Raw genomic sequence first — 26944 nt, 5'->3', positions numbered from 1 at the left:
AAGTAATCGTAGCTGGATGCAAACCTGGATATATAAAAGACCTCAAACATATGTATGGTATGTATGGTATCTGAGATAATTATCTCAAATTGTCTCATTTTCATTCGCACTATAAAACGAGCGATCGTTATTGCACGTAGTAATTCCCTCCAGTAGCACCCCAGCACACTATGCAGCCTTGAAATTGTACTTCTTAGCCGCTATCCGTTCCACAAACGACGGCCAGACATAGTACAAATGATGACCTAGCATATTAGGAAACCATGGCAAGACGATACTCCCAGTCTCACGCCGGTCCACGGCACCAATGCACCGCGCGGCCACATACTCGGTCTTCAGACCATACTTGTTGGGATCAGCTTCCCGAACGGGGCCAGAATCCACAGCCGAGGCGCGGAAATTGCCCTCGATGGTGGACGGGAGCACGAAGGTGAAGGCCACACGGGGGTGCTCGATGGCAAGGGCCTGGTAGAGAAGGAGGGATGAGGCCTTCGTGGCAGCGTAGAGGGCGCGGGTAGGGGCGGGGACGAGTGCTGCCAGCGAGGAGACCAGGAGGATGGAGGGCGAGGACGAGGTGCGTTCCAGCATTGGTATCTACAAGTGGTGTTAGCACGAATAGGGAGTATAAGCTTTGTTTGTAGCGGTGAAGGGTCCTTTTCCCCTCTCTTCTTTCTCTTTCTTTTCTTACAAAAGTGAGGGCGGCGACGAGAGGCCCGTTGAAGTTGCCCTGCACAGCGCGACCGGCGATATCGACTGCCGCCTGAATGCCCTCGGCACCCGCATCCTCTCCAACAGAGCTCGACCCAGCAAGTGACAGGATTGGCTGGAGCGCAGACACGCCAGCACAGACATGAATGGTGTCCAGGCCCCCCCACGCAGCGCTGATGGCGTCCCTCACACGGACCATGTCCTCCACCACTGTCATGTCGGCGACCTGGCCCAGACATTCCTTGCCGCACTCTGCCTCCAGGGCCTTAATCTTATCGGCCCTGCGCGCGACGACGCAGACCTTGGCGCCGCGCTGGGCATACTTTTTGGCAATGGTGTGGCCTACGCCGCTCGACGCGCCGAGGATGAGGACACGCTCCTCCTTAGGTAGGTGTCGTTGGCCTCTGGACCGGTTGAAAAAGTAAACAGCTGGTATGGTCACGGCGAGGGCGGCACCTGCTAGGCGATATGTCGTCGAGGAGTCCATCTTGAGTGATGTTGGCGGTGCGAGCTCATGCGACAGTACCTTCGTTGCTGAGGCTCACGTTGGATCTTGGGAAGGTTTCAAAATCACATGCGAGCGAACAAGTCCAGACCTTACCCCTGACGAGGCTAGTGAGTCATGAACAATTACTAAACTACAGCATCGCGGCACAAACTAAGCCCAATACAATGAATCAGAGTACGAAGAATTGATTGGATGGAAGATCTATAAGGACACACTTGCTCGTTATGGGGCAGCATGGTTCAAAAGCACCTCGTTGATTACATGAGCATTATTCATAATTTAGGACAGCATCGAAGACATGGTTTCATACATTGCATTGTGGGTATCTCGTGCTATCAGTCCTATGGACGAAGTAAACAAAATCCAAAAGAACGTGAGAGGGTATATTTTAGAGTAAAGACAAGGGCTGAAAGGAAAAACGAAGGGGAGAAAAAGTAAAGAAAAACGACAACAGAGAATGGTATGCTGTGGCAAGCGATTGCACAGCTGAGGCATGAATCGCTGTAGACAAGAGCCTGAGCCAAAGAGTGTGACGTCTTCCTCCTTGGGCGTCCATGTACTGCAGCCACAGGACTCAGGAGGTGAGCAGATGAAGCTATTTGAGAATCACCAGACCAGTCAGCCGTGCAAGAGGGCAGCACCCTTTCTGCTTCTACTTCGCCACGTCATAGCCCTGTCTTTCAAAACGCAGCATGACTTTTCCTCCCCTCCCTCAGCATGATGGCATACTCGCTCCGCTTGCGAATCAGAAACGCCAGACCCAGCATATAATCCGTCGTGTACTTGCCCGCAGGCAGATGCATAAGCGGATTGAGCAGTCTCGAAGCCAGCCTCTCGGCCGTCATATCGTTCAACTCCGCAGCATCCGCCACGTCGCCCCACAGGTTCAGCAGCAGCTTGAACAAACTCCTCGCAGGGCCCCTGATCCCGAGCAGAGCTTCATCCCAGAAGTCGATGCACGAGTCGAGGCGCATGCCCATAGACCCAGGCAGGGTGGCCTGCTTGGACATGACAATCCACCGCTTGGCAACGGTTTCTGTGATGAGAGGCTTGCGCAGCTGCTGCAGGAACAGGATGATCAGCTCGGCAGCATCGTACACATCATGTGCGCTCCAGTCGATATTGCCCTCGCCATAATACGGCGCCGTGCTGAACGCCTCCTTCAGCGCGGCCACGCGCACGATGCTGTCGCTGCCGCACCCGATCGAGTAGTCCCCGCCAAAGATATTCGGCACGCGCACGCCGCCGTTCTCCTTGACGAAGGTGACGCACATGAAGACGCAGCGCGGGAACTCGCGCCGCGAGGAGGCCTTGGACCCGTCGTGGTGGGTGCGCACGCTGGCCGAGGCCATCTGCATTGACTTCTTGAGCGACACGCCAAAGATATCGTCGGGCTCGGCATCTTCTTCGAGAACGGCGGTCGCGGCCATGGTGTTCACCTCGTTGCGTGGGCGGCGGAAGCTGCTGAGGCGATGGAACACAGAGGAGAGGCGGGAGCTGGTGCTGCGGACGCTGCCTGCCTTGGAAGATGCTGCCGTGGGCGGGCGGAGTTGGCTGCTGCTGCTGCTGCCGCCTTGTGTTGTCGTGGTGTTGATCGTGTCCATCGAGGTTTTGTTGTTGGCTGTTGCTGTTGCCGTCGAGGTTGAGACTATTCCCATGACTGAGTTCTCTTCGTGGGTCTTCAGAGCAGGCGACATGAGGGCTGCGCTCGACTGAGGTCTGGTGGATCGAGCGGGCACGCTAAAGGAATTCTTGCGCCCAAACAATCGACTATTACTCCTCCCGATCCTGCTCTCCTGGATGGACGACGGTACTGCACCGCTGAGGCTGCTGTTACTTCTGGTATGGCTGCTGTTGATATCCCCCAGGCTGCTGTTACTTCGTGCCGCTGCACCTCCAACAATGGTCGTGGTAATGACGGCCCTGTCATCCAAGCCATCATACCCAGCATCGCTCAAGGGAGGCCGGATGACCAACAGATCGCCCAGCGTGGAGACGGCATCGCCATCAGACTCGGCTCGGCGGAGGAGAGAGCTCATGCGCCTGGGCACGATAGGGTTGCCCTCGGAGTCGTGTACCACAGCGCTGTATTCGCTCACACTGCGCGCCACTGAAGACGGTCGTGCAATGCCAGGGAGGGTGCCGTCCGAGAAACAAGAAGACAAGGCCGTGCCGGGTTCGTACTGTTGGTCTGTCGGCGAGGGTGAGTGGCTGCGTCGCTTGGCCCTTGGAGGAGGCGTCGGTGGGCGGTTTGCGTTGTTGTTCTCGCCATCAAGCTCGTCAAGAAACTCGTCAATCTCAGAAATGGGGAGCGGTTGTTTGTCTCTGTCCTGTGTGGCTGAGTGAGATGGCGCAGAGGTAGACCGTAGGCTGGGCTCTTTCTCTCTGGTCGGCGATCTCGGGCTTGGGAATGGAGGGCCGTCGTTCATGTCGATAGCACTGTCCGGCTCATCACCCAGGGAGGAGGAGTTGGATCCTGCAGAAGCGTGTCGATGATCCTCGCGCCCAGCCGCCCTGCGCGGAATACGCGGGAGAGCGCCCTCCTCTGCGTTGTCGAGCCTCTCTGCTTCCATCCGGTAGTTCAGGTTGGTGGCGTGCAGCTGCATGGCATCCAAGTAGCTCTCGAGGTCCGACACGGCGTAGTTGGAGCGGAAGTCGCCCTGAAGACGGCCGCGCAGGCTGCCCATATCTGCCATGATGTGGGTCAGATCGTTCTTGATGTCGTCGTTCGCGGCTGCTTGATTCTCCACGGCCTCGAGGTAACGGGACGAGTCGCTGGAAACGGAAAGCCCGTCGTTATCCCTTCTAGATTTGGTTCTGTGTGAATGGACATGGAAGAAATACAAGTCAGCGTCTCTGCTGCCAGCAGTGTGTGCAACGAGGAAACATTGGTAAGGAGGGAAGGAAGGAGAAGGAGAAGATAAACACACAGGCCGACCAGGTCCGTCACGACAGCCAAGATGGACTTGTATCCCTCCAGAGTAAACCTCAGCTTCACCATGTCACCCTTGATGGCAAGCCACCTAAACTTCTTCTCCCTCGCCGTCAGACCCAGGCCATTGCAGACGTGCATATATCCCTCGATCTGGTTGATAATAGCCGTGCAGTGCTCGAGCAGCGCCGGCGTGCGCCTTGCCAGGTCCGGCGGAAATGAGGTAGCATCATCCTTGAGGATGTCTAGGACGCCGTCTAGTGACTGTATCTCGGCCAGGGTGGCATCGAGCTCAACCCGTGCCTCTCGCACGCCTCGGATGAAGAGGCGCAGGGCAGGCGATGTTTTGGAGATGGCGTTGCTCGCCGCAAAGCAGCCGGTGGTTATGGATCTATAAGGTTCGACAATAATGTGTTAACAACAATGATTCCTTGAACCAAGGTACGACCTTCCACTACAATACATTGACGCGCAACAATGGTATGTGTTTGTGGTGACAACCAGTAATGGGAGTGCGCCAAAGCACAGACTCGCTGGCGGGTTGTTGAGTATTGTGGGGGGGGGGGGCAGGGAACGGTGCCTACATTAAATCCATATCGCTGTGCATTACCAGCTACGGCCTGCTGGCTCTTATTCTCTGTTTACCAGTAAATACTGGAGCTAGGTATTTGTCAAAATTGTCGTATCCTGCCACTCTTTTTCTTTTGAGAGGAGGATGGCAGCCAGGATTGGAAAAAGGGAAGACGAAAGGAAAAAGGATCCAGAGGTGTGGGTAGAACTTTCTAGGTACGACTTATCAGCACGTCTAGAGGGGGGCATCACAGCCTTTTTACTCTACTGCTACATCAGCAGGGCACGATGGTTTGACTAGGCTGAGCTGGATGCAGGGTCACATTGACAAACCCCATCTGTCCTCCACACAAGGGTACCAGAGTAGGTACGGAGTCGACGATCCAGTATCCGTTCTGGGATGGGGATATCTGGATCGGCCATAGCATTATAGCACATGGAGAGCAAAAAGCGGCAGCTCGACGGTGCTGCAGTGCAGCGTCAGGGTGTCGAACCAGCGAACCAGGCCCGCTCTCTTCTAGCGTGACGTCGAAGGCAAGCAAGGCCCAGGAACCAGGGTCCTTACGAAAAGGTAAACCATCGACGAACGGGGGCCTCGGCGCACAAAGTGGCGAGCGTGCCAAGGGAAGGAGAGAGAGAGAACGGGGGCCAGAGGGGGCCGAAAGAGTGAGGAGGAGGATGAGGAGGACAGACAAGGGCCCCCTCGCCCCAAGGAACAGGGGATTTGATCGGCATATTGCCCCGCTCTAGAAAAAGCTGTCTTAATTCTCCGCAAACCATCTCTTCCTCTCTGTGCCTTTAACTCTTCTCACTTCATATTACGATAGCATGACATTACTGCCAGCGTTCTCAGGTACTGATTTCGATAGTCGCTTTTAAGTGCCATCTTACAAAATGAAAGCATTACTCGCATGAACAAGTCTTTTCACATCCTCTCGCTCCATGTTTCTGCGTGTATTAAAAGAAAATCAGCAAGGGGGAAAGGGTTCCATTGAGCCCCTCCAAAACTGCAGAGGACCATAATGCGGACAATCCCATCGACCTTGGAATACCGCCTACTATCTTGGATCTACCTCGACCTGTCGTAATGGTGGACATGGCGCGTCCACCCCTTCCTCTGCCCCGGCCCCGGCTGGTGAGTGTCGATGTAGGTGGAACCAGTGAGAGACGGGGCTACACAGCCGAGGAATCACATTCACCTCTTGTTTTTTTCTCTCCTCTGTCGCTTTCTTTCTCCTCATGTGATCGTCGGTCCTCCCCACTTACCGCTACCATAGCACTTACTATAGTACTAAGGTACTACTGCTACTACCATAGTACCTGAGCGCGCATGCGTACCCTCATTACCTCAGTACGGTGAGATCTTTTGCGGGGCAACATAACCTTTTCGGCTACCGATGGGGGCGCCCAACCCATCCAATCGCAGTTTCATAAAATCGGGATCTCGTACGTGCTTCCTGATAAGGCTGGTGGTAGTGAATTCTGGACATGTGTGTTTATGAGTCGTCCTTCTCCTTTCCTTCCATCGCGAGTGGCCGCCACCGTGCACTGCATACATAGTACCAGGTGGTCAGCTTCCTCTTGACTATTGGTGCGGCGGCGAAGGCGACTGACTACTGTATATGCAGCCCTTCGTCTTAGTGTGTGTGGCCCTGCTTTGCAGACCACTCCAGACTCCTACCTGCAGCGGACAGGTTGATGGGGGGTTGCCCTGGGATGGACGGTCCGGAATGTGCACGTGGGCCAGGTTCTAGATTCCGGCCTGCCTGCGCTGCCGCGACAGAACGATAGGTACTTTGGTACCACGATTTCTGCCTGTGGCACAATATACTTTTTACTATTCAGTCGTTTGTTTATCTGTGTAGCGTACCACGCTGTCGGACTAAAACTAACGGTAGCTACCGAGATCCATTTCTCTTTCGCAATTTGTCCTATCAGTCAAGCCTTTTTTTCTCTCCACTAATGATAGCTACGCCCTTTCGGTTCCTTCTTACTGCTCCTCAGCCCACCTGTGTTGTGAGACAGTGGAACGGGCCATGCTGACTTGTCATCGGAGATAGGAAAGAGGCCCTTTGTGCAGGCTACGGAGTTTCTGCACGCCGATGATAGTGCGTCAGGGTCGAACTTATGGGCGACCAGCAAACGTTGGAGTCAGGTCAATCCTGTCAGCGGTTCTGACTCTCCGCGCCCAGCCCTCTTGGCGGACTGGACTCTAGAATGGTCGTCCTATGCCTCCTCGTTCAAGATGTCAAACTTCATCACAGTTGGGATCCTCGACCCAATTTTCAGATTCTTATTGCCGGTCGCGTCCGAGCAAGTCTTGGCCTTAAAGAGAGGCCTCAATAGAGAAGCGATGGCTTGGGCTCGGCGTACCCACTCCCCACCACACCATGGCGTGACCACGACAGGCTGATGAGATTTGACAAGCTGCTAGGACGACAAAGCTGAAGAAGCTACTGACGCGTGGCCCAGGCACGATCCTGGAGCTCCAGTGGGGAGAACAGCGCACCCGGAGGCCCGGCGCTGCTGTGCCGACCCGTCGAGGCAGCGCCACAGAATTTCCCGGATCGGATCTCCGCCGATAAACAATTGTAGCGAGTTGCCTATGTGTTGTACCATCAGTAGTAGTACGCCATGGCAAGGTTGCGGTCTGGATTTTCGTTGTCTACGTTTCCAAAGTGAAGACATTCAACATTAAAAATCTTGAATGCAACGCGCTTAGGTTCATTGCTGATCGTCCAACTCTGCAGCTTGAGGATACGTCCAAAACCTGCCATCAATTCTTCATTCAATGGTCGTTTTGGTAGCGCCAAAGTACTAACATAATAGTCTGTACTCGTCCACCATTGTCTACGATCTTCAGTGGGGATTTCCGTGGTCCGTCTCATCCGAAGCACGACTTTCAGCTCATGATCATCGCAATCATAAAATTGCAGAGCCATCCGCCCACATGTTTCTGACTCTTTGAGTGTCAATTGATAAGGGGGTGCTTGCTGCGGGTCTGCAGGACGATCAACAGACTAAAACAGACCCTCGCCTCCGTGACGTCGACCTTTGTTTCCCCAATTTTTGGCACACAGGCTGGTATTATAACTCACTACACCATAGTACTGTGCTATATAGCACGTGTTAGCGGTGTAGACATCCCAATTTGGTTGGGGAAAGTAAAGCACAGCAGTCCCGTCAAGGAACCTGTAATTACCACGTGCGTGCACTCTCCTGCCTCCTCAATGTCGACGTCAGGGCTTCATTCACATGGCAATCTAGGTGCAGCCGACTACTGTAGAAATGCAAGATCGACCGTACGGAACCGAGGGATCGTCCGCGGGGGTGGCATCCATTTCCAGGCTTCCCCGCCGGCAGGATGAACGCGGGGAAGAGAAGCAAAAAGAAGCGCCAGCAGCTATGGTCGCGTGAAGTAGTTTCAGAAGTCGCCTTGCTCAATCTGGATTCGTTACCGAGGGTTGCTCATGCTCATGATTATGACATCGAGCCGTTGAGTGTGTGTGAGTGTGTGGTATATCTTAAACCCTTTTTAAGTTCTTGGAGGGGGAAAAGTTGGCAGATCTGCTTGGAGCTCACGTGATGACTAGAAGGCAAGGAAATGTTGATTCCCCCCCCCCTGCCCCCCATCCGTATCCTTTGATTGCCCCTCATTTGTCAATTCACGGTGCAGTATCGTACTATAGTCCAGCCGCGCAGATCAACCCAAAGGTTCAATTTTTGAGCTGGTACTGATCGCCTGCTTGACTCGTAAGTACTGACTGTAAATATGCTTCCAACTGTACCAACAATGAGTTGGCCGGATAGAATGGCCTTGGGTCCGCCACGAGAGAATCAGGACTCTCCAAAAGTATCTGACGGGTACGTCTGAGACATACTTCCTCGGGGGCCATGGATCCGATACTTGCTTCTCCTTCCCGGAGAAGGCCAGGATCCTGTTATTTGCAGCCTCGTCGTCTCCAACTCAGCGACCCAATCTCTTAAGGCCATATCATAGGTCTAGAGCACGCCAGATCAAACCGAATCAATCATTTGTGACGGGAACCATCTGTTTATCACCGTTAGCCTACGAAATTCCCTTCGTCACGCTCGCAAGCCTGCCAGAGCGCGTGCTCTTTGGTAGGACTCTATCTGTATAAATCAAAAAGACTACGTAGAGAAGGCAGAACAAGTACATCCCTGGACCGGTGGCAGAAATTTGAAAATTAGTTTTCATGCCGGGCTAAAGAAGCTGGGTAGTTTCTTGAGACAGTTAGGTGATGCTGAGAGTATGAGGGCTGGATAACTTGGACTTTGGGTGATGAGGAAGATATACTTTTCTGCTGAAACCTAGAACTTGAGTACCAGAAAAGCATACCTTACACTGTCACCTCCATTCTCATTTTGTTTCTTCATTCCTCCATACACGAAGCGCGCACTTGATCAATATGACAGCAGTGATGAATACTAATTCGAGCTTCACACTTAGTCAATAATTAGTAACTAGAGCAGAACCTAAGCCATTGATGCGCCGTGATTCTATGGAACGGTACGCCCACCCTGAACATAGACTGGCAATCGACCGCCAGACTATGGCAGCAACAATAATGAACGACGTAATTTCCAATTAGCATCTAACCCCCTTGCTACTGACGGGGGCCATACGTCGGGTGTTTCGCCCTGTACTGCGGAGGTCGTCTCACGGCCGAACTTCAGGCCCCGTCAGCAACCACCTGCACTTTGCTCGGGCCGCTTGTCAGCAACCGTCTGTTCCGTATCAGACCGCGACCGAAAACCATCAAGGATTTTTGCTATGGCCAAATGAAGAGGTCTATAGGACTGGTCCCGCCCATCGTTCTGTCTACTCTTTCTTGACCGTGTTTTCTACACAAGACCCAGGCCATGCTGACTCCAGACCGCAAACACGTTCGAGGACAGTCTCGGAGATGAAACAACGAGACAGAGTCTTTCTTTCGTTGAATGAACTGAGGGGCCACAAAGAAATCTAAAGACTGTAAAAGTGGAAGTCTTCCACTCAAAAAATTGCGATGCTGTTCGAGAGTACTTGTCAATTGACTCCCAGCAATCGCCGTCCACTTGGACGCGCTGAAAACCGAACTTTCACATGCAGATATCATTGGACGCCTACGACGCTTCCATCCCTTTACACAACCAGATACTTTGAAAAATAAGTCATTGGAAAACTCTCGTCCTGCACGATGTCCCGAGGTGTACCTGTCACCGCCTTGGTGCTCGGGTTGTTAACCACCCCTTCGCTATGCCTACCCAAACCAGAACTGCAACAAAACGAACGACAACATGACATTCGCGACTCCAGTGGAGGCATATCCACTGCCTCGGGTCTGTCCAATTGGGAGATCGTAGTCATCTCCCTCAGTATCATGGTCGGTGTCCTGGTGCTCTGCTGCCTCGGCGGTGCATGCGAGGCCTTGCTGTGCAACAAGCGGAGCCGCGTGCACGCATCAGCAGACGCGACACCTAACGAGCTGGACTTTGGCTGCCGAGGCAGCGCCGATTCGACGCCCACGCTCCGAGGCGATGATGACAAGGACGAGGAGAAGTGTCTTGACTTCAACGCGTGGAAGGGCCACGCTGACAAGACCAATGCCATCGCCGACCAGGACCGGTTTTCTTGGCAGGACGAACAGGGGATCACCACCGAGGTGTTCCAGGACGGCTCTCTCCCTGGTGCAGGTCAACCAAGGCGGGGCCAGCATATGGCAAACGTAAACGGGTACCAGTCCAGCGCAAATATGGCCATGCGCGGCCAAATGTCTGGACAGGAACACCACCTTGAGGCACGATCGCCTGGTGCAAGAGGGCCTGGCCTGCTGAACTCGCCACAGTTCCTCATAGGTGACGAGCAGGATGAGGAGGACTACGAGCGAGAGGTAGCTGGTCGTCACATGCACGAGGTCGCCATCAGCCCTGTAAGCTCCAGCTCGCCTACCGCGGTATGGACGGATGAGTCCGGGCACTCGACACCCACCAAGGCGCCGCGGATGCCCTGGGCCGACGATAATGAGCAGTCGCATGAGGAGGAGAAGACGGCCAAGTACTCGGCTGATACGAAAGAAGAGGAGCGTTTCTCTCTTCATGGGGGCATCCATCATGAGCAGGAGCTGGCGGAGCAGCACAATGAGAGGCGTGACCTACTTCCGAATGGTCGGAGGATTACACACGTATTCCCATGGATGCCAGCGGAAGATGACTAGCCGTTGTCATAGCAGAATTTGGAGAAGGCACGGCTTTGATGCATTGCCCTATACATGTTTTAAGTAGGCAGTAGGAGTGGAGTTCGGAGTATGGGCGTCTTGCTTACCAAACACCATGATAGCATGGTGCAGTTGTTTTGATAATACCCAGGACTATTTTGATGTTTGATTTAGTCAATGCCTCGCTATACATGCCTGAAAATTGTCTTAGGACGAATTTCCAATCCAGCTGTGAGGAAACGATATTGCATTCAAGACATCCTTCTCCTCGGCCGAATTGCCTGAGGTTCCCATGGTAGTTGTAATCTCCTCGGCTAGCCAGTCTTGCACTTTGGGATGTATAGCAGATGTATAGCCAAGAGGTATAGAGCGAATCCCAGAGCGTTGGTAATTGTATCATAACCGGCAAAGTTGAGTATGAGAATATTGTTCAAGATTTCATCAAATGATAGCCCTTTCTTGCCATTTTTACTGGCCCTAATTTCCGGTGACGTTGCGGTTTCTCGGGCATGAATGTTAGGGGCGCGAATGAAGGAACTCATCATGCCACCAGACCTGGCTCTGATTTCGCATAAAGCATTCATCTTTTTAGCATAACCTTCATATGGCTTTTAAAAACCTTGCAGCATCGCCGATCTTGACTAGCTTGTCTAGGATGAGTGGGCCCTTGAGATACCTGTAGGGAATGAGCATAATGAGAATTGCGTTATCGAGGGCAGTCTGGAGCGTATTACGGTAGCTGCTGTTGTCGTCCTGGATGTTGGAAGATCCACGAAAATCATATGACTTCTTGAAAGCCATCGCGGCAAGGACGTCGATTGCAAGGGTCTTGAGATCGTGTCGCGCACTTGGAGTGTTGATCTCGAAGGTATCACAATATGTCAACATACCCTCGGCTTGGTGAAGTAATTCATTCCAGGCGACATTCATGGTACTCTCTTTAGATTATGCTACGAGAACCTTGCGGTGATGTGCCCAGTCATCTGAACCCGCTGTTGAAAGATATGGTCCATACTCTTCGAGGAGTTTTATCATGGTATCAGTTCTCGTCCTACAAGTTAAGGGAGTACAGGAGACTTGCTTTATTCCTGAGTCGGGCGGACGAGCCTCGCCGGTCGTTTAAACTTCTCACGAGTAGCCTCAGAGTCTGTAATTTGAAGGTAGACGGTGACTGGAATAACACGCGCCCAGCTCGTCCTAAGCACACGGCCGGCTGGGCTGTCTCCCTGAACTGCCAGTCTCGACAAGAAAACTGAACGAAATCGGCGTTGACCGGTCAACATTCTGGTAGAGTCACCGCTCCAATCCCGGATATATACATGTTGTGAGAGCTGAAATTGCTCCCGTCTCAAGGGCCAATGCGTATAATGCGTTGCATAGATAGTTTCGTATGTGGTGTTTCTGCTGTTGGCCGAAGTACGATGCAGACAAAGATGACCCAAGCGTGAAAAAGAGGTGTATTTGTCAATAACAGTTGACATCGTGGTTTGAGCTGCAGATGCGTGAGTTGTTGAACTGAGGGATATCACCAGCCCGGTAAGAAAGGATCTAATTAGACAGGGAGATTCTGCGCACTGGTTCAATCCGAACGCTAGCATCCATACAAGCAATTCATCAAGTGCTATTGCTTTGTTCAGTCACTCAATGGGAGTTTAATGTGAAGAAATTGATTGAATCTAAGACGTATTGGCCCCAATGAACAAAGAATCTATCTCTTCTGGGTGAATGGCTTGCACAATGACATTGGGTCGCTACAAGTAACAATAGCATTATCCTATCACAATGCTGTTAAACCACTACGCACGCAATATCCATCGAAAGATATATAAACGAGGCAGTCCTCGAAGTCTTTCACTACATACCAGCCTCTAAGGTCAGTTTACAACAATCAACAGCCTTGGAGATCTACTTACACCCCCTAACTCCTTCGGCTACCTCGGGCAGGTCCTGTCTCATCTCCATCTTCTCTCAGTGTCGCTAGGTTATCCTGCCACAACGATCTCAAGGATGGGTAACTCGGCATCTATTGAGAAGACCCGCCGTAACTCGGCCTTGCATCGCGGGTCCTTGAAGGCGAGACAAGGCAGTTGCACCAATGATGAACACCAAAACCTAAATACCAACTGTGCACAAAGCACTGAGCCCTGGGCCCAGACCCAGACCCAGCGCAAAGGCAGCGTCACTACAACGCCATTGTCTCTTGAGGCACAGCTCCGCCGCCTGAGAGCAAAGCTCGAGACTGCCAAGGGCGCCCTAGATGATCTGGACACCCTGGCAGTACAGTATAGCCGACCCGGGGGAATCACAACAAGCGTTAATGACGCCTATCTTTCTGATCCCTCCATCTCCCTAGCTGTCGACCGCCATCTAACCGACCTCGACCACACCGCCTCGGCACTTTGCAAGATTGTAACCACAATTCCTGCTCCTGTTCCGAGCGATGAACACAGCTGCAGCTCATTCTCATGGTCCTTGGACTCTGGGTTCGACAGTGTTGCAGATGCTTCTCGCCACTGTGATCAGTCACCCATTGTCTCAGCCTTTGAACGTGCAACTCCTGTAGACTATCAAGGCTATGATGACTTTGACTTGCCCCCGGCAGCACTGTGCGCCCGGCAGTGCGAGACTACCCACTCATACGGGCCTAGCATCGAGTGGCCAGCCAGGCGTCCGATCTGTGAGAAGACTTCTTCGACTTTCCCCCCGGCCGCTTACCATAACAGACCTACACGCAAGGCATATACTCGTCGAGACTCCCCAATAATCAAGCCCTTCTACGTGGCACCGCTGAGACTGCCCTCAAGTAGCCCGCCATCCGTGGAAATCCCAAGAAGGCGGGCCTTGAGCGGCGACTGTGGTATACCAGCAGCACCCTTTGAGAGAGAGATTCGTGCCTTGACTACTCAAATTAATGAATCCCCCCTGGGAAGAATGGGTCGAGCAGAGATGACAGCTCGTCATATTCCACAGTCTCAAATGAGTGCCGATTCCCACGCAGATGAACTTCCAAGCACGCCTTGCCAGGAGGAGCGACTACGGCGGCGACCCGTCTCGCTCCCCGACTCCAACTACGCAAGCATTCCCACGCGGCAGTTCAGCACGGAACAGAAGACCCGACGTCTTCGGAGCATGAGAGCGACATCCTCGGATGATGGCTACTACTGCGGCAATGCTTCTGATATGGATGTGAGGAGAGGCCAGGATGGTTCCGAAACACTCAATATGGACGAGCTTCTGACGTTCTTGAGGGACGGAAACAGCATGCGTGATCTATGAATAAGCGCACACCGTGGATATAATTATCTGGTTGCTAAGTGTTTATGCTTACACTGGTTGTCACCACACTTTTCTTTTGTATAAATTTTATCTTGGGTTCTGGTCTGACGGCTGAGCCCCTTCGTTTGGCAGATATTTACATAGAATCCTACATTCTAAAGAGAGAATACCAAAAGTTACTTCATTCTGCTAAGTACTTTGCATGTACGCTGTTGAAGAACAAATGCCTAGTGACTCGCATTATCATATAATGTATGTTCCAAAAGTAAAGATAATTGAATGCCTTCATTTTCCAGCTTTAATGTAAATACTAAATACCAAATACAATGACTTAAGAGCCGCCGTCAAGATAGTAGCTCAGACTGTAATTCAGAAACGAGCACTGACGAGTCTCGGGAAAATCAATCGTCAGCGATGGATAGTCCAGATTCTTCGCGGGCCCAGTATTACCCGAGACAGGATCCCAAGTACCTGTCTGGCGTACAGCCTCGAGCGTGCTCGTATAGCCACGTACGTTCAGGTACGCCTCATCAGGATTCGGCGAGCCCGTCTTTGCGAACGCGGCGTAGTATCCGCTGATGAGCTGGCTGGCCTGGAGGTCACGCTCGTCGCGGAGCGGATCTTGGTTGCCGTAGGTGAAGCCGAGGTCGCTACCGTGAAGCCTGAAGTAGTTTCCTTCAGGATCAGTTCCACCGTTCAAACTCGGACCTAGGCCGAGCGGGTCATATCCCTCGTATGTTCGATCTATGTTGTAGTAGTAGGCAACGGGGACTGCCCCTGAGGTAGCGGCAGCGAAGACAGTAGCCTCGTCGATGCAGCGGAACTGCAGGTCGGTTGAGACGCGCTGCGAGACGTTGAAGGTGTCGAGAGTAAGGTTACCCGAATCGTAGTATGGGAAGAGCCCACTGTCAATCACGCGCTGGGCCTGATCCTGAGAGATATCTAACGAGTATGCGATGCCCTCAGCTTCGCTTGTTGTTGTGTTTAGTGGGAAATTACAAAACGAGGCACCATCGTTGTTGGTCGTGCCAAAGATGATCGGGACGAAGGCTTGACTGCCGTTTTTCTCCGTGACAATGAGCTGCTCCGTGTTGACGTAGGTGCCATCTTGCACGACATATCTCGCAACCGTGGAGAGATTGACGATGGTGGTCGCGTTCACGGCTTTCAGGCACGCGATCTGGTCTTCGATGTCCGTCTCGTTGCATCCCACAGCTTCAATGATCTGCTGCCCGGCTATTTCGTACGATTGCTCAATGGTGTAGTAAGAGCTGTAAGTCGTGGCATAGTCTCCATCCAGCCCGAGAGCCTTACCACCTCCAAGGTTGGACTGAGAAACACCACCAGAGATGAGAGTGTTTTCGATCACAGGCGGAGATCCGAGCAATGTGCGCACGGAGCCTGCGCCAGCGGACTCTCCGATGATTGTGACCTTATTGGGGTTACCTCCGAAAGAAGCAATGTTTTGTTTCACCCACTGTAAGACAAGCATGCATCAGTGTCTTGTTGATTTCGCGGCATTAGACTTCAAAGAGAGTAAGGGGCTTATACTCACTTCTAATGCTGTCACCTGATCCCCAATGCCAAAGTTGCCCTTGACATCTGTTCCAGGAATAGCTAAAAAGCCAAGAGTCGATAGGCGATAGTTGAGTTCCACTGAGACGATATCCTCTCTGGATGCTAGATTTCCTCCATCTAATCCGGAACTGGCACCGCCATTGCCACTAGTGAAGCCGCCGCCATGGATGCTGAACAGGACCGGCCTCAGGTTGTCGGTGGAGCCAGCCTGCGGGATGTAAGGTGTCTGGATGTTCAGGAACAGACAATCCTCCTGTGAGCCAGTAGAGCCAGCCTGCGCGCAGTCCGCACCGTATTCCGTGGCGTTGATCGTCTGACCAGTAGCATTGTACACTGTTGAGTATGCAAAGCGCTCGAACGGGTTGGCGTAGGGAATCCCGAGGAAGCGGAAAGACTTTTGGTTGCGGAAGCCCACATAAGTATTTCCAGCAGACGAGATTCTCAGTTCATTGGAAACGGTGGCCACAGCGGTCGTCGGCTCATTTTGAGAACTTGATTGAGTGCAGAGAATGGGCAGCGGCCGAGTTTCATTGTCGGCTTTTTTGGTCGAGAATCCAGGGCTGCCTCCTGACGAGTAAGTCACAGACAACACCCCGTCCTGTACGTAGTATTTCTGGCTGTCATCTACCAGCCCGGCGTATGCGAGATACGACAAGGCGTGCTCAAAGTCGTCGGTATGAGTATCGAGGGTAGAGATTGCCAAAAGAGATTCCCCAAGAGCAGCACATCGTGCAGCACCGACGTCTTGCGATGCAGGGTCTAACAGGATGGCACCGACATGGTTGACATCGTCCGAGGCATTCAGATTGTTCTGGTACACAAATGTCAGGGACGTATCGGCGTTGGAATACGATGAATTTGGATACGGTGCAGCCTGGACAAGCCCCGCAAAAGTCATTGCAAGCGCGGACAGAGCCATGCGGCCACTGTCGATGAGAGGAGTCATGCCGAGTTCACGAAAGTCGACAGTCCAGTTGCTCTTCGAACTCGCCATCTGACGGGAGGCAGCGACCAGGCTCTCATATAGTAATAACAATAGTACACTGCAACAAAAGAAGAGTACGAGCGTCATAGTTTTTCTAGCTTGCCATGATTATGCATTGCTAGCTAATTCGCTTTTGCCCCATCTATGCGGGCTCTGGCGAACCGGCTGTACGGAATAACCTGAAGGAAACCCCAGATTTCCCCAGGATAAATTAGCACAGTCTTGGTATTCTGAGCATTAGCGGCTCAAGTGTTCAGGGCCCTTGCTGATGCTTTGTATGGAAGTACACAGAACAAACACAGGGTACAACTGCCAGCTGCGCTGCGAGTGGTCAGTCGTATTTAACCGTCTCCGGTTGTTTTCCCTCCAACTTAGCCTGCAGACAAACACTTCTGATGCCTGTGGGCACGCGCAGCTTGCAAGATTTCACCCGAGAGGTGGAAAATCACTTTTCTGCACATTTAGAATCGTCTGAGTAACCAGAACCCATTTATGCCGGCAGCCGAGATTACAAGATGGCGCTGGTCCACAACTGCAGCATATACCGAGCCTATAGAATAGATACACAAGAATATGCTGACCGCATACCTATAAACACCTGCCGGACCTATCCCAGGATGAGTTTGGAGTTGAAAAGGAAGCAGAAGTTGCTATTTGAGAAGGCCAAATGGTGTTCAAGCTTGGACATTTCATCGCCACCAGTTTGTTCTCGGTACAATTTGTATCATATGCGGATGATGAGGGGATACGAATAGAGTCGAAGCGCAACCCATCACAAAGTACCCATTATTGAGTTGAGTTCTAATCCAGTAGATGAGCCAATGAAGCTACATCTTGGAAAATAATCAAGAGGCTTTTTCAGACTCTTTCAACATTTTCATAAGACCCAAGAGGAGAATGTCTGCATTGAATGCCGCACAAAGGCACTAAGGTACAAATCTTGAATACATGAAACTTGAAGTTTTTACAGTCGCCTACTCCGATACGATGCTTCGACGAGCCCACATCTCGATCATCATATCCATCTCACCCTCAAACCCATCGTCACGCTTATCACCATGAACCACACGCCGCCCCACCCCTCGAGACATCTTCAAGTCGCCCACCAGAGCCCGCAGCTGGTCGCCCATAGCAAGCCGCTCCCGCTCGTTCCCAGGGACTCTATTGTGGCGCACGTATCGATAGGCATATTCCGCCCCAAGCTCGATCCCGTACGCCTCAAGCACAGGACCGTGTCGGAACCTGGTCCTGGCGGTGCGCCGCGTATCCCACCCAGCAGGGACGGTGTCCATGTAACAGTGCAGCATCTTGACCCTCTCCGTGAATGAGCTCACGTGGCGGACGGTGTCCACCTTGCGTTTCTGGACCTGTCATCTTGTTGAGCACAATGTTTCTCTTGTTTTGTTTTTGACCACAGGCCAGCAGCGAGAGAAAGAAAAGAAAAAAAGAAAGAGAAAAAGAAAAGTGGAACGGAATCCCCTCATTTATAAGCTCACCTTCTTCTGAGCAGCCGCAAAGGCTTTAAAATAGGCCTTCCGCTCGCCCGCCACAAAGTCCTCCAAATCAGCCGGCAGGTTCCGACGGCTGCTGTTGTCCAAGAAGTCGGCGCACATTTTGTGGAAGCAGTGAAAGACGTCACTGCTCTCGAGGACGTGCTTCCAGTTCTCGTGGCGGGGGACCTGGCTGATATGAATATGGTGTTCTGTCCAGGGACCTGCGGTGGGACCGCGGGGCCACTGGACAGAACAGTCTATCCGCTGGGGAACGCTAATCAGGACCATTGTCGAGTCCGTTCGTACTTGACATAGTGCGTTGGGAAACGAAGAGAGAGACAAAGAAGAGAATTCAAGAATACGAGGTCACCTGGCTTTCTTGCCTGACGATTTATACGCCTTGCTCATCATCAGGCCGTCCAGAGGGCTATGCCTCAGGCGCATTGGGATACCGAACCAGGGTAAGATGGATACTTGATAGATGGGGGCTGCATCTCTGGATTGAGCGTCCAGGACCATACGTTGTGTTTTGAAACAAGAGTTCCAAGCACCGCTGCGGGCCGGACCAGGCAGTTCGACCGCGGGGGCCGTTCAGAGGATAGACGAGCAGCGTTGTGGGCCGCGGAGGAGCTGGCCTCGTTCGCAAGGCCGCAGCATGTATCATGCCCAGTTATCCAGGCAAAAGAAAGAGAATGACCAATGGTAAACCATCGCGATCGAATTCAATTTATGAGAATTGGGAATCTGTGTGGGGGCCGAAACCTGAACGTCCGGCGACGGAGCAGCCAGGGCCTGTGATGAGGACCCGTGCCAATCGAGACTCCCACGAACCCAAATTCAATTAAGGCGATTACACACAAAGCAATTAACAAGCTGACTCTCTGTCTTTGACTGTCTGTCTGGCTGTCAGCCAGCAGGCGTGGTTGGAATCCTTTGAGTTATCTTGGGCTTGGTAAGTAGTTCGAGAAAGGTAAGTCACAAGAGAGAAATATGATTTAGGTGCAAGTCATGTTTGTTCAAAGGTCCATCAAAGTTTCATTACTCAAAGAGAGAAGTCTACAGTCTATTGTGCAGGGGATCGAAGATGTCCTTCACCCCCTTCTTTTAAAGAGCGGTCAAATTGCCAGGCCTGCTGGTTTTGAGAGAGCGATCAATCCCACGCTTACGAGGTGCCGTCTGAGTGTAATGCCTTGTCTCTTCCACAGATGAGCACTCACTGTTGAGTAGGAGTGGAGCAGAAAGGGCAGCGCTCGTTGCGCGAGTAGGCAGCAAAGCAGACAGCACCGACCAGGTGGCCGCAGAGGAGCTTGCGCATGGGCTCATGGTCGGGAAAGTCAGCAGCATTGACCCCATCAGCCAGGAACTGCGAGGTGCAGAACACGCACTCGTTGTCAAAGTCAAAAGCTGACCCACCGTCGTTGCCGTCATCGACCTGTGCAGTTGCTGCAGAGGTGGAGGGGGACCGGCCTTGGAAGCCTGGGAACGGCTCGTCGTCCATGCCCACGTTACCAAATTCTTCGAAGCCGATGGCATCGGTAGCGGTGAGTCCAGCTTGCATTGCATGATCCCGGATGTCCTGGAAAATGAAGTCGGCGATAGTGCCCGTGGGGCTCGGTGGGTCGATGTCGTTGTTGCGATACAGTTCAATAGCCTCTCGCCATAGTCGTGCATATACAGCCTCGATTCTGCGAACGTCAACGTCAAGTTCAGCTTCATCGTCGATAGACATGGTGCCAGAGTCAGATGCAGAGTTATCAGGCATGTCCTCGTCCTCGCCGTCAGGGGAGACGCGATCATCAGCATCCGGAAGGCTCTCATCATCATATCCCTCCGTGCCCGCGAACCTGTGCCAGGCTTCGCGATCGCTTGGGTCATCGCTTCGGACGATCTCCGCAAAGACGTGAAAGCCAGCTTCATCCATGACCGAGCTCAGACGGTCAGGGTCAGCGAGGACCACAGCCTCTGCTTCATCCACGAGGCTTTCCGGAGGCGAGAAGAGGTCCAATCGCCGGATTTTGTTCCAAAGGGTTGCAACGTGCCTTCTGACTCTGGGGTGCCGGAGAAAGCGCATCTCCGGATTGATCATCTCCCGAGCCACTTGGCGTAGAGCCTCCTGTCTGCCCAGGATTTCAAACCCCCAGACATTGCAGTCCGGGCTGGGCGCTGAGACAGAGGTCATGAGATCGACCATGGTGGAGAGGAAGGTGGGCGTGAAGTGTGCGTTCGTGAGTTCTCCTGGAAGCGGTGTCCTGAGGCCCTGGGTGGGTTGCCGCAGCAGGACGCGGTAGCTGGGATCGTTGACCAGGCCGAGCGTGACCAGGTGGACATAGATGAAGTGGTGGATGTCAATGGCGTCCTCGGACCATTCCTCCGCAGTGACGAATCGAGGATCATCCCACTCATAAGGGGGAATTGGGGACTCAAGGCGAGTCTTGATCCTGCAAAAGTCGATGAAGGATCTGGGCTGGCGCAGAATGAAGTTGTAGCCAGGACAGTGGGAGGTGAAATAAGGTAGGCCCAGCACCAGAGCTGCGACAGCTTGTACACCCGGGTCCCCGGCCTCGATGTGGGCATCGAGGCGTCTGCGTAGGTCGCTGATCAAGTTAGCCGCAGTGGTCTCACTCCCCTGGCTAGGGTTGGGTACTGGGGCTGCAGATTGTTGTTGTTGAGACATGGTCGAAAACTGTTGGTCAGTTCGAAGACTGTGGATGGTCGGCCGGTGTCGACAGCATGTATCGTAGTGTGTGTGTGTGGTATGCGTAGCGAAGGATGAATGACACACGGGAAAAGTTCCTTGGTGAGGCATGAATTTCGTGTAGATATATATACATATTCGATCCTGAGTTTCTAGTCTGGACTGTTGCAAAACAATGTCGTCAAACTTGAACATTCTGAAGCTGTCGGCAGCACCCATTCACGACTGTCATCAGGCTGTCCGAATGGCAAGAGTGGGTTAACACAGGTGCTGTTCTGCAACAAATCGACTGCTATGGACGAGGTGACAATGAGATTGTGCCAGAGGTAACAATACTGAACTGGCTTTCGTGGCTAGAGTCTGAAGTGAGAAACAGAGCCATTGTTTTTCTCCCGAGGACAAGAGCAGAAGGTATCGCGCAGTCAATGACGGATCAGAATACGATAGATGGTCTACGATACCGCTAGGATCTCCTGTCGTGGCTTCAACAGATGTTGACACCTGGCCGTGGCCACAGTCATGTTTTATGAATTGGGTCCAACAATCCATGAACACCTCTCTGTGTTGACCTTGTGCTGCCCTGCGGTGACGTTTTCAACAAGCATATAGAGGTCTGAGGAAGAGTCATTACGTCTGTCTCACTGGCGACGCTCTCGGTTCCCTTTGGATACGAGGAGGCGTGAACGTGGCTGCTGACACTGAGATTCGCAAGGTGCGCAAGAATCAATTAATTAGAAAAAGAAGAGAGTAAGAAAAATGAAACAGAGAACAGAAGAAGAAGCGTATTATTAGCTGGCCAAAAGTGATGCTGTACGCACGTGGAAGCCATCCTGTCGTAAATGCGACGTGTCACCGCCCCAGAGTCCCATCAGCGACGAGGAAGTGGGTGGGCTGGCTTTGACATCCACTGCTGAGCCTAGAAGAATGTTTCAGGGTTTGGTAGAGAAGCTGAGATGCATGATTTTGGCTGCACGCGATGTCAGTTTCGTCCCTCGGCATGTTCACTTTAGAAGTATGTGATTAGTTGTGGACGGTTGACGACCTTACAAAAGGTACGCTGGCCCCATGCCTATGAATCGATCAATGAATAGGTCGAGGAACACGAGTGAGTCTCTTGTGGTCGTCACTTGTGGTCTTCGATGGGATTTGGCAGGTGAGACTGACGTCTGATAACTGAGATGAGTGATGTAATGCACAAGGTTTCAGGATCCGCCCTCGTGGCATGCCCGTGCCGGCCGTATAAAGGAGTCCGTGTAACTAACAGATGGTCAGTTCGGGATTCTCGGATCCTAAGGTTGTTGAGATCGTCAGCCAACGGAGGAGGCTAGGTAGATGGGATATTGCTTGGCTGCTGTGGAATTAATAAAGTTGAAGTGAGAAGCAAGTTTATGACGGCTTTGCTTATTTCACAGCCCCCCTTTTTCGCGGTTCTTCCGCTGTGCTTGCCCAAAGCCTGCGTGCCTGGGTAGATTTGTCGTCAGATGACGAGGCCTTTTTGCCGCCCGGGCTGCGGCTTGGAATTTGACCACGTTGGACACGTTGGACGCGAAATCTCGTACACCTTTCGGTAGTCTGCATATTGCTGCGCCACCTTGTGCTGCTTGCTTTTCTTCGTCCCGTCTCGTTTGTCGTTGTTGCACGGTTCGACGATGGAAGAAGTGAAGAAAAAGGAAGGGGGAAAACAAACGACGACACCGACAATCGAAAGACAAGCAGGGCAGGACACCAGTCCACTATAGGCACACTAAAAGTTCAAACACAGTTGAGGGAGCCTGAATGGGGGTCCCCTACGCATTTCCCTATCCCTGAGCCTGCAGTGAGCCAGCACCCCAGCACGTGTCCAGTACTGCCACGGGTGCCCCTCTACCGGCATGCTTAGTGGGGTGGACCACCCGTCGTCAGCGCCTCCAAAAGGCCCTACCCGCCCCTAAAAAAAAAGTAAAGAAAAGCAGGGGACCCCCACCAGGACCCAGACGCTTGGACTGAGGCGTCGACTTGGCACTTTTGCAGGCCCCAACCACCTGCTAGTGGCAGTGAGCTGCCAGACTGAGCTTAATTATTTGCTGCAGCCCAAACTCAACCTAAACCCAAACGCAAAGCTCAAGCTTGACAACCCAACATACGAGACACCTTGAGAAGGAATTCTTCCGACTGCCAGGGCCGAGTGACAGACCACTGGCCTCGTTCATTGAAAAAGCCTCCCCATTCTTACTCAACATCGACCACCTCCCTCATCTGCGCTCTCAGCAAAGTGCGGTCGTCGTGGTTATTCTTCGTCATGGCGGCTCCGACCCAAATCGAGGCCAAGTCGCTTTCTGCCATCAACCAGCTGGCTGCACATCCTCCACAGTACCCTATCAACCCAGTTGGAAGGCATGAAACTCTCTGTCTATATATATCACGAGTGCCTGGATCACGCGGTGAGCACTCATCCCGCTCATAAGATCAGAAGAGGAGGGGGGAAAGGGGTTCAGTCAACTAACATCTCAACGTCAACTGTCAGACGTCATCTTGTCAACTTTCAAGCCACAGAGGAAGAATGTGACGGGGGAGGATGTGGCCAACTCACTTTATTACATCCATCTGGATAATCTGGGAGACGAACTGCTGGCCCCAAGGTCTCACAAACATGAAGATGCACCAAGGGCAAGCATGGACTCGACCAGGAGTCAGGAGCGCAGGATCATCAGGAAGCCTGTGCCGACATCCGCCGGTGTGGCCCAGCAACCGGTATTGGAGACGCCTACGATGGACAGCATAAATACCGATGACCTGAAAAGAGTCGTACCGCTCGATCAACCATCGCTCCAGGCCACCAAGGAGAATGTTCCCATTGGGGGAGGGGGAGGAGTGGGAGGAGGAGACCCGACGCGGACCCTCGCGCAGCCAGCCGACTTGTCCGCAGCATCATCACCACCACGTCCTGTCAAGGTGCCTGTTCCGTCTGCACCGATAGCCAGGAAGCCTCTTGGACCACGGCAGATGGCTGACCCGCCATCGCTGGTCGGAAACCTGCCTCCTCCACCTTCAGAAGCTGTCAGACCAGTAACGCCTCCAACACCTGAGGAGGTGAGACCGGTCATCCCACCAAGGCCAACAGCCCCGCCACTGCGCCTCGACGCCATGCTTCCACCGCGAAGCTTCGACGAGATACGCGCCACCCACAGCCCTGCGCTGCAGAGCCCAGTGACCCCAAGCCGCTCTCCGTCACCATGGAGTAAACAGCAGAAACCGTTCACGCCCTTTTCGCTGACCATTATTCGCCGCAACCCAGGGACAGGACACCAATGGAACATTGGAAAGGTCTCCTCATACCAGTCGACGATTGTTTACCACGATCCGAATCATCCAGACGCACTACCCATTGTACAGTACCCACGTGGGTATCCGGCTATCAATATCCACATCGAGACGAGTGGGTACGCGCGATTTCGCGATTTCACCACAACTCTTCCCAAGGTTAACTTTGATGCCGCACGCCCAGGCTCTGCGGGGGGGAATTTGGCGCAGAACATGAAGGAGCTGGCGGCCAAGATGCAGGCGCAGCAGCAGGAGGAGGACGCAGCTGCCGGCGGGAACCACGAGGAGAGCGAGGGCGGGTTCAGAAGGCAGGTGGTCATGACGTACGGCAAGACGTGGACGCATAACTTGAAGGAGGTGTTTGCCTCGCGGAAGCGCGACCGGAGCGGAACCGGTACCAGTGATACAGATCACCTCGGCGAGCCGCTCCACCCGCCGCCCAAGGTGTCATCCCACCAACGGCAGGACAGCGGTGCCTCGACTGCATCAGCCGATTCCTCTTACTTCCCTACCATGACCCACCCTCACCACGGACAGAACGAGGGGCATGTCGATGCGACACACAAGGCGGCAGCGGCGGACGATCAACCTGCCCTCCAGACCCCTGGTCCAGGCCTCAGACCCAAGGGCTACACGTTTACCTCTCCCTGGGATGGGCAGTGCGACTTTCGCACAGCCTCCAACGGTCGCTCCCTCAAGTGCCGACACACACGCAATACTACGTCGCAGGGTTTTAACCCCCTCGTCGCGGCCCAGGCTCTCCGCGACGCCGCCTCGTCTACCGCCGCCGACAGCGGCCGCAAGCGCGGCAGGTCGAGGGGCATGAGTGCAAGCCTTGCAGGGTCAATGAGCGATAAAGTCGATGTGAGCGAGCTGCGCTTCAGCCTGCCGAGTACAGACCTCTTCGGGTCCAAGGAAGACCGCGAGCGCGCGGCCAAGGAGGTGGTGGAGGGCCTTGGCAGGATGCTGGTGAAGAGTCCGGGCGGGAGGGAGAAGGTAGCCGCGGACGGGCAAGAGGCGGATGAGGATGAGGACGACGAGCCGGTGTTTGACTTTAGCGGGCTGGGGAGAGAGAGGGCGGGTGGAGGAAACAGGGGGACCCGTGCCAAGTTGGGCAAGCTGCTCGTGCACGATGAAGGGCTGAAGATGCTGGACCTGGTAGTGGCAGCCAACATGGGAATTTGGTGGCAGGCGTGGGAGAGGAGCTTCTGATTCGCTTACGGCAAGACGATGTGATGCTTATTGTCCAAGTTTGTTTACTATACATATTAGAGACGCGAGGATACCCGTTGCAGCATTTGTGTTTGGCGACTTCTGGATCAAGCGTTGGATTTTCTTTCTTTCTTTTCTTCTTCTCCTCTTCTTCTTCGTATAGAGCACAAAGCAGGATAGCATAGAGCGACCACTAGCGGACCGAGGATTCATGTTGTCGTGAACCCAGAATCGAGATTCTCAAGTAGTCTATAATTGTATATTGTCTACCAAAACCTCCCTTCCCAAAACTTTCCTCCCGAAGCTTAAACGTTACCTCCCAAGGTTCTCCAGAAGTGTGAAAGAATTCTGGAGAGATGTACATCGGAGTACCGACGGGTGTTGTTGCTAGATTTTGGTCAAAGGTCTTGCCCGTCAATGTCAATTGCTCATGCCGCGGTCTGCCATCTGGACATGGTGTGGGTCTTGTTTGTGACTGGTCATGCTCGACGTCCAAGCCATTTGATACTCACCGTCGACAAATAGGACACGATGTGACTTTGCCCTACCAGCGACGATCTTCCTCGCTCGAACACTCCTCGACCTTAGGGTTTTTGGCTACCGGGGTCCGCTTTGTAACGACAGTGTATTGCAAGACAGGCGGAGATCTGAAGGAGGCTTTAGAGATGGGTAATAGCATCTGACTACTTGAGTATGAATTGGGAGAACTTGCAAAGTTGTTTGGGAAGATCTAGACCGATTTCGGTTTGGATGAGGGCGATGGAGGCAGCGAAGACAACAAGCCCAGCTGGGTACGAGATCAGAGGAGTCTGGCCTGGCCCAAATACATGAAAATAAGCCAACCTCTGCTCTGGACGAATAGAAGAAACGAGAAAGAGAAATAAATTATCACACTGAACAAGCAGAGGAAACATGAGGTAGAACATTCAACAAATGACAGTGTGGGGATGTAAGGTTGCAGCTGATGCGAACGTGTGATAATTGATCACCTGTGTGACAGAAAGTACTCCAATATCCTTGTCCATGAAATCTAATCTACTGCCCAATACAGACGATCATTTCCTGCTCAATTTTGTGACATGAGCAACTCGGTATCCTATTATGGATGTAGCGGAGGAGATGGGCCTCGCAGGGCTCGCAGGTAATCAACAGAGCACCGAGGTTGGTATTTTCTGCTATTAGTCAGTCAGCCCGTGCAAGTTATGTGAATTTTGCAAACCTTTGACTCTGTAATTTGAAAGTCTGAATAGTTTGAACAGATTAATCCAATTCCAACAAACAGCTATCTGTAAGGTTCCGAAAGGCCAGCTTTGCGATTTAGCCAGTCCACCGAGGTTATTATTTACGCCTCTGGCCATCTCTTGACTTTGCTGATAGTGTGGGACGAAACAAATAGACTTAGCCTATTTTTTCCCTCCCAGCCGCGCACGGATCGTTGTCAGCTCTGTGCGGCAACCCGCATCACAGCC

At 52.8% G+C, this 26944-nt stretch overlaps 10 protein-coding genes across 10 annotated transcripts; 3 read left to right on the top strand and 7 right to left on the bottom strand.

Moving 5' to 3' along the window:
* Positions 1 to 168: 168 nt before the first annotated feature.
* M406DRAFT_347337 (NAD(P)-binding protein) lies at positions 169 to 1452 on the bottom strand (the record flags this gene model as incomplete). Its single annotated transcript, XM_040922280.1, has 3 exons — positions 169 to 594; positions 689 to 1090; positions 1432 to 1452. The coding sequence occupies 3 exons, from the start codon at positions 1450 to 1452 to the stop codon at positions 169 to 171; spliced, it is 849 nt and encodes a 282-aa protein (XP_040774927.1).
* A 444-nt stretch (positions 1453 to 1896) lies between these two features.
* Positions 1897 to 4535, bottom strand: M406DRAFT_262831 (uncharacterized protein; the record flags this gene model as incomplete). The annotated part of the gene is made up of 3 exons (XM_040917540.1): positions 1897 to 2782; positions 3581 to 4033; positions 4147 to 4535. Coding segments are annotated over 3 exons (1728 nt in total), but the record flags the coding sequence as incomplete, so codon positions are not given.
* Positions 4536 to 6066: 1531 nt separating this feature from the next.
* M406DRAFT_75189 (uncharacterized protein) lies at positions 6067 to 6756 on the bottom strand (the record flags this gene model as incomplete). The annotated part of the gene is made up of 3 exons (XM_040925815.1): positions 6067 to 6266; positions 6400 to 6533; positions 6713 to 6756. 3 exons carry the CDS (start codon positions 6754 to 6756, stop codon positions 6067 to 6069), a joined length of 378 nt encoding a protein of 125 aa, XP_040774925.1.
* Positions 6757 to 9919: 3163 nt separating this feature from the next.
* Positions 9920 to 10936, top strand: M406DRAFT_332401 (uncharacterized protein; the record flags this gene model as incomplete). The annotated part of the gene is made up of 1 exon (XM_040920737.1): positions 9920 to 10936. One exon carries the CDS (start codon positions 9920 to 9922, stop codon positions 10934 to 10936), a length of 1017 nt encoding a protein of 338 aa, XP_040774924.1.
* A 314-nt stretch (positions 10937 to 11250) lies between these two features.
* Positions 11251 to 11866, bottom strand: M406DRAFT_75187 (uncharacterized protein; the record flags this gene model as incomplete). Its single annotated transcript, XM_040925814.1, has 2 exons — positions 11251 to 11491; positions 11556 to 11866. The coding sequence occupies 2 exons, from the start codon at positions 11864 to 11866 to the stop codon at positions 11251 to 11253; spliced, it is 552 nt and encodes a 183-aa protein (XP_040774923.1).
* Positions 11867 to 12943: 1077 nt separating this feature from the next.
* Positions 12944 to 14212, top strand: M406DRAFT_75186 (uncharacterized protein; the record flags this gene model as incomplete). The annotated part of the gene is made up of 1 exon (XM_040925813.1): positions 12944 to 14212. The coding sequence occupies one exon, from the start codon at positions 12944 to 12946 to the stop codon at positions 14210 to 14212; it is 1269 nt and encodes a 422-aa protein (XP_040774922.1).
* A 331-nt stretch (positions 14213 to 14543) lies between these two features.
* Positions 14544 to 16688, bottom strand: M406DRAFT_261106 (acetylcholinesterase precursor; the record flags this gene model as incomplete). Its single annotated transcript, XM_040917416.1, has 2 exons — positions 14544 to 15689; positions 15768 to 16688. The coding sequence occupies 2 exons, from the start codon at positions 16686 to 16688 to the stop codon at positions 14544 to 14546; spliced, it is 2067 nt and encodes a 688-aa protein (XP_040774921.1).
* A 1061-nt stretch (positions 16689 to 17749) lies between these two features.
* M406DRAFT_75184 (uncharacterized protein) lies at positions 17750 to 18556 on the bottom strand (the record flags this gene model as incomplete). Its single annotated transcript, XM_040925812.1, has 2 exons — positions 17750 to 18142; positions 18272 to 18556. 2 exons carry the CDS (start codon positions 18554 to 18556, stop codon positions 17750 to 17752), a joined length of 678 nt encoding a protein of 225 aa, XP_040774920.1.
* A 925-nt stretch (positions 18557 to 19481) lies between these two features.
* Positions 19482 to 20942, bottom strand: M406DRAFT_332397 (uncharacterized protein; the record flags this gene model as incomplete). The annotated part of the gene is made up of 1 exon (XM_040920736.1): positions 19482 to 20942. The coding sequence occupies one exon, from the start codon at positions 20940 to 20942 to the stop codon at positions 19482 to 19484; it is 1461 nt and encodes a 486-aa protein (XP_040774919.1).
* A 2174-nt stretch (positions 20943 to 23116) lies between these two features.
* On the top strand, positions 23117 to 25475 carry M406DRAFT_109105 (uncharacterized protein; the record flags this gene model as incomplete). The annotated part of the gene is made up of 2 exons (XM_040915335.1): positions 23117 to 23383; positions 23467 to 25475. The coding sequence occupies exons 1-2, from the start codon at positions 23242 to 23244 to the stop codon at positions 25473 to 25475; spliced, it is 2151 nt and encodes a 716-aa protein (XP_040774918.1). The 5' UTR covers positions 23117 to 23241.
* Between the last annotated feature and the right edge of the window lie 1469 nt (positions 25476 to 26944).

This window comes from Cryphonectria parasitica (assembly GCF_011745365.1).
Source record: "Cryphonectria parasitica EP155 unplaced genomic scaffold M406scaffold_6, whole genome shotgun sequence".
Lineage (NCBI taxonomy): Eukaryota > Fungi > Ascomycota > Sordariomycetes > Diaporthales > Cryphonectriaceae > Cryphonectria > Cryphonectria parasitica.
This window is presented reverse-complemented; position numbering and strand designations above follow the sequence as displayed.